Below are 11,075 nucleotides of genomic sequence, written 5' to 3'. Positions count from 1 at the left end.
AAGTCATTTTACTATGAGTTTCTCTTGAAAACAATAGTGAATTGCAGAAAAATCTTTGTCTTTCTCACACTTTATAAGGTGTATGAATATGAAACAGTGGATTCTCTTGATAATAAAGTTGTCTTCATTTAATTTTGGTAAAGAGATCTATAGTATTGAATTTCGATTATTTTTCATTTGATGAGTTAACTGTGTATGTTTGTAAATGAAAGGTGGAAGGTATTTAACCACAAATGATATTTGATTTGTAACTAGTTTGTAAATGAAAATTGGAAGGTACTTAACAACAAATGTTTGATTTGTAACTAGTTTGTGAGTTACGTTGTATGTAATATACTACAAAAAAAATTAAAATTATTTACAAATAATTACATGTGAATTAAAATTTGTATATAAATTAAGTTTTACATACAAATTTTATATACAAAATTCTTTCTACATATAAAATCTCGTTACATACAAATTATTTTTGTATTTTTGTATGTAACAATAAACAAGTTTCATTCCCTTTTTTCGTTTGTAAAATTCGTATATAAATGAAATTATACCTTTCATATAGAATTTACATACAAATTTAAATAAAAAAAATAAAAAATAAAAAAGCTTTGAAAAGTTTAACAAAAGTTTTTTTTGTGTGAAAATGAACATTGAACTCTTTTGTCGAGGCCTTCTACAACTTCTCGAGCATCTCTTTCAAATTGAAGAGTTCATCTCGCTGGTGTCCATCGTTGAAATTGAAGAGTTCATCTTGTTGGTGTTTACAAGCCCGACAAAATCAGGCATCTGAAATAGGTAAGAGTTTGCATACAGGTGGATCCATTACTATACATGAACATGCAATTTGCATGGTAAGTGTACCAAACAAAGTTTGTTTATATTTCTTTATAACCTATATTAATCATGTTATTTATAAGAGAAGGAATTGGGTCGTAGACCACATATTGATGAAGTTTGTAAGCAAACTCATATACAAAAGGGTAATGGTGAATTTGTGGATGAACAATCTAGGAAAACACATGTAAGTCTAGTATTTTTATTTTTTGTTGTTTTTTTTATTAGGTTATGAATTATATATATGAATTAAATTGTTTTTTTTTTAAATAATATGAGGAATTTGAGAGCAAATATTCTAAGCTAGACAAGAGGCTGCATCATGTGCTAGATGTTAAAACTTTGGCAAGTGTACCAAGTCGTGCAAGTAGTAACCGGTAAGACCGGGATATCGTTTCTCAAAAGACTCGTGTATACTAATTAATTGTGTAATTAGTGACTAATTTAAACTAATGAATAAATCCATATTTTGAGTTTCAATGTATGAAATTAAATTTTGCATAAATAATTAAAATTGAACTTTGGAAGTTAAAGGCACTTAGTGAATGGAAAAGATTAGAAATGATATGACTTGCTATTGCCAAGGTTAGAATTCACCAACTATGCTCTCATGCAACTACAATTTAACATCCTCTTCATTAATATGCTAATGTCAACCTACAATTTTACTCAAACCCTCCTTAATGGATTGAGCCTAAATTTTCTTATTAAAAGTCAATTCCTTGAACTCTTAATAAGCAAATTTGCTTTATGCACTAAGGTTTAAGACAACCAATGGGTCAAGCCCCATTCCTAGGTACAAGCTCCATTGGGTTTTCTTATTTCAAATCTAGGTTTCAAAAGATATTTTCACACCCAATGAACCAAAAATCATGCAATGGATGGCTAAATCAATGCAAGCATTAAGTGAAGAAACAAGAAGATTAGCCATTAATGAAAGAGTCATATATATAATCAAAACATTTGCATTTACACAAAAGTTTCGTGGCTACATCTAACCCCAACAAAAAATGGGTTTAGTTTTCCATTGTCATGAAGAGCTCAAGCTTGCAAATGAAAGAAATGGAAGAGAAAGAGATACAAAGAGGAAGATGAAGTTGTTCCCACAAGCCCTAGCACTCCTCCAAGCTTTCCAAATGTGTTCTTAGTGCTTCCAAAATACCAAAGATGAGTTTCCTCTCGCGAAAACAGAAAGAAAAGGCCAACTTGCCACATCAGGAAAAGCTGGTGCCTGGCGGAAGTCTCTCACCAAGATTATTTATATACAAATTTGTTTTTGTATGTAATGCGTCAAAAATATCTAAATTACCTATGAATTTTATATATTACATTTGTCCATAAAAAAATGTTTTTTTTTTTTAAGACAAACAATAAGAACACGTATTAGTTTCGTAGGCTTCATAAAGAAAAAAAAAACTTTATTTTTATATATGTTAATCACTTAAACCACTTCTTGATAGGTAGAATTTTTAAACTATTTTTCCACTTCTAAGATAAGAGGCTAGCATCTTTTTTCTTTACAGACTTTATGGAAGGAAAATTTTTTTTGAACGTTTTTAAATTTTTTTTTTTCACGAAAATATTTAAAATTATTTTAATTTATTTCAAAATAAATTTAATTAAATTTATACTACAAATTCTCATATAATGATAATCAATTAATTCAATATTACATGTAAAATTGACAGATTGACAGAGTAAAATAATTTTATATTACTATTAATCATAAATTCATTTATAGTAAAAAAATATTATACTTTTTCAATATTTATCTTAAATCTCTTATTAATTATAACCTCTAATTAATTCAATTATAAAGATTAAAAATGCATACAAATCAAACTTAGATAATTAAAGAAATTGTTTATTTAAAGTCTAAACATAAACTAAAGACTAAAGAGATTATTATTTTGAGATTGTATAGAAATATTCATTAAAAAATATTTCTAAAATAATTATAAATTTTAAAAATTTATGTACATTTAAGTCTGTAATAGTTTTTTTTAACGGAGTTAAAAAAAAAAAGTACAGTTTTCTTCTTATAAAGTTTTTTCTTTTAGTTCAGATAAGCCGAACACTCTCGGTTTAGTCTCATCCATGGCTATCTCCATCAACTCGTTCAGTCTCTCTTCCACTTTACCTGTAATTTCATATTTCTCTTCCCACTGACAGTATAATTCAATTTATCTTCTGAAATTTGATTTTATGATGCACCTTTTTGTTTGCAGAAGATGGAGTTAAGAGTTGGAAATTCGGGACTCTGTATTAGCTCGCAGGTAAAAGAAATTCTAGAAGTTTCAATTTTTGTTTGTGCCCAACTGAACTTGTTTATGGGTTCGTTCGTTTTGCAAGATGATGCCTCAAATGAGAAAGGAGGGTCGTGGACGACGAGTGTGGAGGCGAAGAAAATTGGTATCTTTGCTCCCAATTTCTATTTCTTACAGTTATTGCTTTCCACGATTGCCTCTTACCTGTTTGTCTAAATTCCCAAATTAAAAGAGGTGAAAATGATGGGGTTTGCTCGTGTCGTTGTACTTGTTTCCCAGTCTAGAAAGTTTTTTCTATATGTAAAGTGCCAGTTGTGGGAGTATTGTTGTGCAAAGTGTTGGTTAGATGCTTGAATTTATTTAGCCTAAAGGGTTAGTTAGGATATTAGAATGAGATAAATTTGTATTTTTGGTTCTCTTGGCCACCAAACTCAATTGGAAGAGGTATTAATTTTAAGTGCAACATGATGAGTCGGATCGTAGTAAACATTTTCTCATGGTTGCTCATTTGCTATAAAATAAGGATTTTAGTTGAACCATTCTGAACTTTTTCTAAGTTAGATGGATGAGAGAGTTGAGGTTATCAGAGACTGATTTATTGCATTGTAGGATTTGAAAATAGACTGATTGGAAAAGTGAAATAGAATTAGCAGTCTAGATTTTATGCATTGCATGTGATTGTTTGATCTCAATGCTATGACATTTACACCTATGTTACTATCTAAGAACGTAATTGTTTGCAAAAGATAACTTCTTCTTTTGTTCATCTCCTGAGGTAAATATAAGCCAATTTAATTTAATTTAATCCATGTCTGTTTCTTTTTATTTTGGTTTCCTTGCGCATCTCCCTGTATCTTTTACATTGGTCTCAACTCTCAATGGATACTCATCTTCTGATCGATCTTGGTGCACATGAAGCTTCTTCAATGCTTTTTAAGTCTGTCAGAATGGTGAATATTAACACTTGTAATTGATGCGTTTGGAAAAGCTTTTTTTGACTTATGATATAAAGTAATTATGCCACTGTTCGGAAAAGCTTATTTGGACTCATCTTTTGATCTTTTTATTGAAGTAATTATGTGAGTGTTTGGGATAGCTTTACTGATCTGCTCATACTGTTTTTGATCTTATTTCAATATACCCTCCAAAATATCTGATAAAAATAATTTAACTTTATTTTCTTCAATCGCATAATATTCTTCATACGTAAGTAGTACTTACAGGTAAAATACTTATTCAATAAAAGCTTAATGTTATTGACATCATACAGTCTTCTCAAATAATATCATATGTTACTGTTCTGAATGTTTAAGCAAAAGTTCATTTTGTTGCAGTTAAAAAAGGATGAGTATATGGAACCCAAAATGGAGCGCATTCCTTTCATGGAGGAGCAGGTAAGGAAGATTAGGGAACAGGGAAAGCTGTTGACGTTGGACATAGAGAGGTTAATGTTATCAGAAGACAATCGTTTCGAATTTGTGAATGAGATAGCAGCTGAGGCCAATGAATATGTCGAGAACAACAGGGATGAGTATGGAGGTGAGAAGAAAGCCATTCTTCATGTTTTGAGCAACCGAATGAACGATGCTGGAATTTACAGGCCAGAGGCATATTATGAACCTGATCATTTTAAGCCCGGACCCCATTATTTGAGGGAAGAATTTACTTGAGCGCCAAAGAAGTGTTGTGCTGATATCTTAAACTAGGGACAAGAATTTACATATTTTCTTCACTTAGTCTAAGTTATTTCCTTCTAAACTAGCTACCTGTGTTTGTATCTATTCAATCAGAGCCAAGTTCAAACCGAAATGAAATAGCATTCAAGGGTATTTTTCTACTCATTTCTAAGAGGTTCAAAACGGATTCTAACTAGCATGAGCTGGACCAGGTGAACTGGTATTCTTGAACGAAGAAAAAGATTAACTTTGTTCTTGATTGGAATTGTTTTACTTTGTGTATTGAATTTAAAATTCTTGTTGGGTAAGTAAAAAGCTCTTTGCACATATCTTTTTATTTATATATACATGATGAAACACAAGTTGTAAATTGGACATATTTACATGAATATTTATTATTATTGAGTTTCATCAACTTAGACATTCTTTATCACAAAACTTTATACTTCATATTAATTTTCTCTGATATTTTCACTTTACATAAATCCTTTGTTATTAAATCGTATCACCATAATTTTTCAAATTGATTGTAATTTTATACCAATACTACTTTAAATCAATATTCACGCCATTTTTTTCAATATTAGTCATAAATCAATTAGGTGAGAGAAAAATATTATTCAACAATCATTATGAATCCTTAATATTCTCCTTTTATTAATAAAAATATGCATTTTGGGGGAAAAACTTCTATTCATTAATATTTTTTTCGAAGAATACACGCTTTATAGAGAAGATAGACGCAGAATGAGAAGAAAAAAAGTAACATGATGAATAATGAAGAAAAGGGTCGAAAAAGAATAATATTTTAAAAATGTTATCTTAAAAAATGTTTATCTGATCTTAAGCACAACCGCACATCATGTTGAAATAAACAAGGAAGGTATTATAGTTTGACCAATAAAAAATCCAAACATTAGTGTTTGTGTTACGTGAGTAGGGCCCGGACCATGACGTTCCACGTTCATGTTCTGCCACGTCAGTTGTGGGTGGGCCATATTTTAAGGTTTCACGCGTTCAATAAGGTTGTGAAGAATCTAATCCCATCGTAGAATCCAATCCGTTAAAGCAGTTAGAGGCTTCAATTAACTCTCGCTTATCTATATCTCTCTATCCAAAACTCAACACAAGAACACTTTCTTTCTTCTGCTTCCCTTCACTGTCCGAATCCTCCATCATGGCCCTCTCAACTCCACACTTGCAAAGATTCCTCTTTTGCAAGCTCCATAGTCGCGCCGCCTCTAAGACCACGCAGAGAAACACTTTCAGCACCACCAGCAGGGGCCGCTGCTGCTCTGCCATAGCCATTGATGCTCCATCTTCTTTAACTGAGGTGCCCGGTGTTCGATGGGGCTCCATAGCCTTGCAGGGTCTCCGTGAAGAGATGGAGGATGACATCATTGTTCGACCCGATGGCCTTCAGGGCTTCTCTTTCGCCGCTGTCTTCGATGGCCATGGAGGGTTTTCTTCTGTCGAGTTCCTCAGGTCTTTCAACACATTGTCTTGATTATCTTGGTTGTCTTAGGATGCGATTACTTGAAAATAATTGAAATGCTTCACAACATAGTTTTATACGATTACTTGCTCAGGATTCTGGATGGAGTCTGGTAAATGAATTGTTGTTCTTTAATGTTTACACAATCTGAATTGTTGATTTGGTGTGCCAAGTGCTAACTACAGGGATGAGCTGTACAAGGAGTGTGTCGAAGCTTTACAAGGTGGATTACTATTAGTGGAGAAAGATTTCAAAGCCATTAAAGGAGCATTGCAGGAGGCATTTCTCAAAGCAGACACCAGGTTATTAAAACGGTAAACCAATGCACTAATCTCCAATGGATAATCTCCATGAAATTTGTCTTCTTAAATGACATCAGTATTTGATTTTTAAAGGCTTGAAATGAATGGAGAGGAGGATGAATCAGGTGCTACAGCAACTGCCATTTTCATCGGAGATGATGAGCTTCTAATTTCACATATCGGTGACTCTTCTGCGGTATGAAAGAAATGTACTTCTTTATACATGTTTCTCTGCACAATTATGACTTGGACTATTCTTATATACATCTTTCATTTAGGGTATCTGGGGGATTGAATGTCTTCAGAATTACTTGACTTGTATTTAAGCTTTTTGTATTCGTGTAGGTTCTATGCAGATCTGGAAAAGCAGAAGTTCTGACCAGTCCTCACCGTCCATATGGGAGCAACAAAACTTCTCTTGATGAAATTAGAAGAATAAGAGAAGCAGGTGGATGGGTGTGTTTTCCTTGTTCCTTCATCTTTTACATACCTTTTCACCATCATCCCAAGTCAATATGACAATTTTCTAAACACTAAAAACCAAGGTTCTGATTTGAAATTGTCTCTTTCGAATATCATTGATGTTTTCAAGCGTTCATTTTCAGGCTCAATTGTAGTTCAGATTTTCAAACTAGGCTTTAATTCAACAAATTGTTTTCAATTGGGATGTTTTTGAAGTTTTTTCACCAGAATGGTGGGAGCCTTGTGCACTTCACCAACATTCTTTACATGGCTAATGATAACACAGATGTATGTTGTCTATAGATTAGCAATGGTAGAATTTGTGGAGACATTGCTGTATCTCGTGCATTTGGGGACGTGCGATTCAAAACGAAGAAGAATGAGTATGGTCCTTAATCTCTTCACTATTCTTTCTGGTCTAAAGGAATTTCTCTTAACTACCATTGCTAAAGTGTGTCCTAAAGGATTTTTCTACCTTTTTTTGCGTGTGAAAAGGATGCTGCAAAAAGGAGTTCAGGAAGGAAAATGGTCAGCAAAGTTCATCTCTCGGTAGGTAATCTTATGTGTCTTAAAGTTCCTTACTTCTTCTCCAATGCGGGTTGTGAGACATTAACATTTAGTAAAAAGAACGGAGATGGTTAAGAAGTGGACTTTAAGTTTAATTCAAATTCACAAAATCAATTTATAAGATGAATTACTCAAATTCACAAAAATTAACTTGTAAGATAAAGTTTGCACCTATTTATATACTGCGAAATCGTTTTTTCTGTAACCAATGTAGAACCTCCAACATAGATAAGATAAGTAGTTTTACCTTGATTCATATGCTTGTATAGGTTACCTTAGGCCTAATTTCACATTTTGAGATAATATCAAAGTCTAATAAGATTTGTTGAATCTGTTAATGCTATCCGTTATTGAACTCATCCTAAGTTTTAGTCTCATGTTTGAGATATCTCGTCATCAAATTAACATCAAAGTAAAAGGTGTATGGAAGGAATTTGAATTTCTATTAAATTTTTCTATCTTGTTCTTTTGTAGAATCTTCAAAATACATTAATAAACATTAATTTTGATATTTTTACAATATATTAAAAAAAAAATTTAAAGTACCAATACCAAGGTATTGTTAATGCTCAACAAAAAACAATACCAAAGAGTATAACAAAAAATATGAACTCTTATTGAAGATTTCACTTTATCTAAATAGAACTAAAATAGAGTTTATAAAAAGGAACAAATTTTACTCTAAGTTGGTTTTTTGGGATTAAAATAAGTCTAAACCTGCATTCCAAGAACTAGAAAGAAAATTGGTGGTCCTGATTGTTACTGAAATACATAATCAAAAACAGAATGAAAGCTGCTATTTTTGTTAGCTCTACCCTGCTTCTGCAAAATACAATGAGGACATGATATTTTTGGACTGTGTTGCACTGTCACGTTCAAATTTTCCCTTATCTAATTTTATTACAAAACTATAAACTTTGACGTAAGAATGCCTTCACGACACAGTGTACAGCTCAACAATGACTTGGTCGTAGCATACCCTGATATTTATCAGGTAGCTCTTGGCTCAGATGCAGAATTTGTAGTATTAGCAACCGATGGCTTATGGGATTACATGAGCAGGTCTATTACATGATCCCTTCAATCAGTTGTGGCACATTTCTTTATTCTTTTTGTATGTTAAATATGTTTTTAGTCTTAAACTTAGATATAAAATTAGAATTTGTCCCTTTTCCAAACTGATACATCTTGATTTTATATTTTAAAAATGAATTGATATAATCCTTTTAATCTAATTGTATTAATTTTTTTTTACGTGTCAAACATATGTTGACATTTAAGTTGTTTACACGACTTGACACATTCCAACTCAAATGTCAGTCTAGAACAACTTGTAACGTATCCAAACAACTTAATTTCATTGGGTTAAAAGGATTATATTTATTCATCTTTAAAGTATAGGATTCAAAATTTATTTAAGTTTGGGACGTGGACGAATTCTAATTTTGCATATAATTTAAAGAGCTAAAAAACATATTCGCCTTTGGTCCTGGTCCGTGAGAAATTACTTCACATTCTTGTTACAATTGCAGCTCAGAAGCAGTTTCTTTTGTTAGGGATCAACTACGAAAACATGGAAACATTCAGGTATGCACACTGCTGTATAACTGAAACCACAACGTTAGTATCAATAAGCCAATGTGGCAATAATATTTTGTTTTCTCCTGTTTCAAATTCAGCTAGCATGTGAATCGCTTGCAGAAGCCGCTTTGGTAAGTTTTAACAAATCTCATCTCAGTTATCATCTTTGAACTCATTATATTGCCACTTCAAAGTTTATAGTAATATAATGATATTCTCTGCAGGACCGACGTACACAGGATAATGTCAGCATCATAATTGCTGATTTAGGGTATGTATTTAGAAAATTATATTTAAGCTGAAACTTATTGTATAGGTGTTTGTTTATAAATTTCTTTGGTCTTTCAAGATCACTCGAGTTTCTCATTTTTATCCAATGCAGGACTTAGATTCACGTTTGGATTCCCATAGTTAAATATCATTGACATAAAATAAATAAATTTTGTTAACCAACTTTGTACCCATAATTGATTGTATTGTGTCTTATTTTGAGTGGTTTCAGGCGAACAGACTGGCAGAATGTGCCACTGGAGCGACAAAATACTATAGTCGAGCTGGTTCAAGCTCTTGCTACCATTGGAATTGTGTCTTTTGGAATCTGGTTTTCATCACAGCTTTCTCTATAGATGCAAAAAATACCACCAGTCATGTACATATAACAGACAAATATATATATACTTCTGAACTTATTGCATGCATAATCTTTATCTTAATTGTACATGCCTCACATCTTAGAATCTACTTGGTTTAGGGCACCAAGGAATTGTTAAAATAAACATGTTTTTTAAGGATTCAAAAATTCAGTTATAACTTTGCATGGTTTGTCCCTTGTGCAAGTGGGTATCAACTGCTTCTTCCATTCCACCTAAATTTGATACCACACTTTCTCTTATTTTCTGAAGTCCACAATGCTCAAGATTATATTGTTAATTACACCATGTGAATGAGTTTTGACTTCTTTAAGTTGAACATGAACAGTTTATGCACCTTGGTTGTTTGTTAACTAATTACCCAAATAACTTTTTACTCAAAAATATTCTTTTGAAAACCAAGCATTTGACTCTTAAAATTTTCTACACTGCAAGACATGCAAAATTATCTAGATTTAGATTTTCTTTTGTGTTGATCCAATTTGATAGGCAAAAGGGTTGTTCTAATTTCACAACTTTGGATGAAATCTAGATTTTTTAGTGTGTTCTTAACTGGATCCAATTGGAAGGGCTGTTCTAATTTCACAAGTTTTGGATTGTGATATTTTGAGTAAATTGTTGAAGGAATTGACATGATTGCGAAGTCGAAATGGAGTTTGTGTGGGTTATGAGACAAATGGTAGGTTTCAACGTGTTGGGTAAGTAGGACAGACTAACTTTTAAACTGAATATTAATTGACCAAAATTAAGGAAGAGAAAAATGTGATGTCATTGTGAATGTTTACCACCAAAAATGCGTGTATGGAGGTGCACAATTAGAATCATCATGAACCTAACTTTTTTTCCTTCTTTTATCTATGAATCAAGTTCTTTTTCAAACGCTATGTCAGCCACAGGAATTGGAAATTCTTTGATGTTGATGTTTGTCAAATGAGTAAACAAAATGGATCGCAACTTAACCAGATATTTTACTAATTTCTATCAAATCTATTAACTCATTAAAAAATTGGTTAATTTAGTTAATAGTATTGAATATATTTTAATTTATGATTTCTTACAAACTATCTCCAACATTGTCAAAAGATTTGCAAATACGTAACATTTCATTCATCACTTATTGAATTCAAAAATAATTTCAACTGAAGATTTTTCTTTCGTAAGAAAATTATTAGTGCATAAGATATTTAAATTGTTTCTTACGAAAAAACACTAATTATAATTTTTAGTTTGAGTTTTTTTTTTTT

The 11,075-nt window shown here is 31.8% G+C and overlaps 2 protein-coding genes across 3 annotated transcripts; both read left to right on the top strand.

The window, feature by feature from the left end:
• The first annotated feature begins 2,862 nt into the window (after positions 1-2,862).
• On the top strand, positions 2,863-5,039 carry PTAC7 (plastid transcriptionally active7). The gene is made up of 4 exons (XM_028046264.2): positions 2,863-2,973; positions 3,060-3,107; positions 3,184-3,243; positions 4,433-5,039. Exons 1-4 carry the CDS (start codon positions 2,929-2,931, stop codon positions 4,766-4,768), a joined length of 489 nt encoding a protein of 162 aa, XP_027902065.1. The 5' UTR covers positions 2,863-2,928; the 3' UTR covers positions 4,769-5,039.
• Positions 5,040-5,870: 831 nt separating this feature from the next.
• On the top strand, positions 5,871-10,003 carry TAP38 (thylakoid-associated phosphatase 38). 2 transcript variants are annotated; one of them, XM_028046226.2, is made up of 11 exons: positions 5,871-6,259; positions 6,455-6,583; positions 6,665-6,767; positions 6,917-7,027; positions 7,337-7,416; positions 7,529-7,582; positions 8,546-8,662; positions 9,133-9,187; positions 9,280-9,312; positions 9,406-9,452; positions 9,684-10,003. In XM_028046226.2, exons 1-11 carry the CDS (start codon positions 5,952-5,954, stop codon positions 9,805-9,807), a joined length of 1,161 nt encoding a protein of 386 aa, XP_027902027.1. In that variant the 5' UTR covers positions 5,871-5,951; the 3' UTR covers positions 9,808-10,003. The 2 variants fall into 2 exon arrangements, with proteins under 2 accessions (XP_027902027.1, XP_085522253.1); XM_085666127.1 differs by having other exon boundaries at positions 6,443-6,583.
• The last annotated feature ends 1,072 nt before the right edge of the window (positions 10,004-11,075 follow it).

Source organism: Vigna unguiculata, chromosome 9, assembly GCF_037176805.1.
Source record: "Vigna unguiculata cultivar grain cowpea cultivar isolate G323 ecotype 2 chromosome 9, ASM3717680v1, whole genome shotgun sequence".
Lineage (NCBI taxonomy): Eukaryota > Viridiplantae > Streptophyta > Magnoliopsida > Fabales > Fabaceae > Vigna > Vigna unguiculata.
This window is presented reverse-complemented; position numbering and strand designations above follow the sequence as displayed.

Excerpts from the sequence above, each read along its gene's own strand:
- PTAC7 (XM_028046264.2), top strand. The coding sequence starts at position 2,929 with ATGGCTATCTCCATCAACTCGTTCAGTCTCTCTTCCACTTTACCT. Across the intron at positions 3,108-3,183 it reads GACTCTGTATTAGCTCGCAG|ATGATGCCTCAAATGAGAAA; the intron begins GTAAAAGAAATT and ends TCGTTTTGCAAG. Across the intron at positions 3,244-4,432 it reads TGTGGAGGCGAAGAAAATTG|TTAAAAAAGGATGAGTATAT; the intron begins GTATCTTTGCTC and ends ATTTTGTTGCAG.
- TAP38 (XM_085666127.1), top strand. The coding sequence starts at position 5,952 with ATGGCCCTCTCAACTCCACACTTGCAAAGATTCCTCTTTTGCAAGCTC. Across the intron at positions 7,583-8,545 it reads TCAGCAAAGTTCATCTCTCG|TGTACAGCTCAACAATGACT; the intron begins GTAGGTAATCTT and ends TTCACGACACAG. Across the intron at positions 8,663-9,132 it reads TTATGGGATTACATGAGCAG|CTCAGAAGCAGTTTCTTTTG; the intron begins GTCTATTACATG and ends TTACAATTGCAG.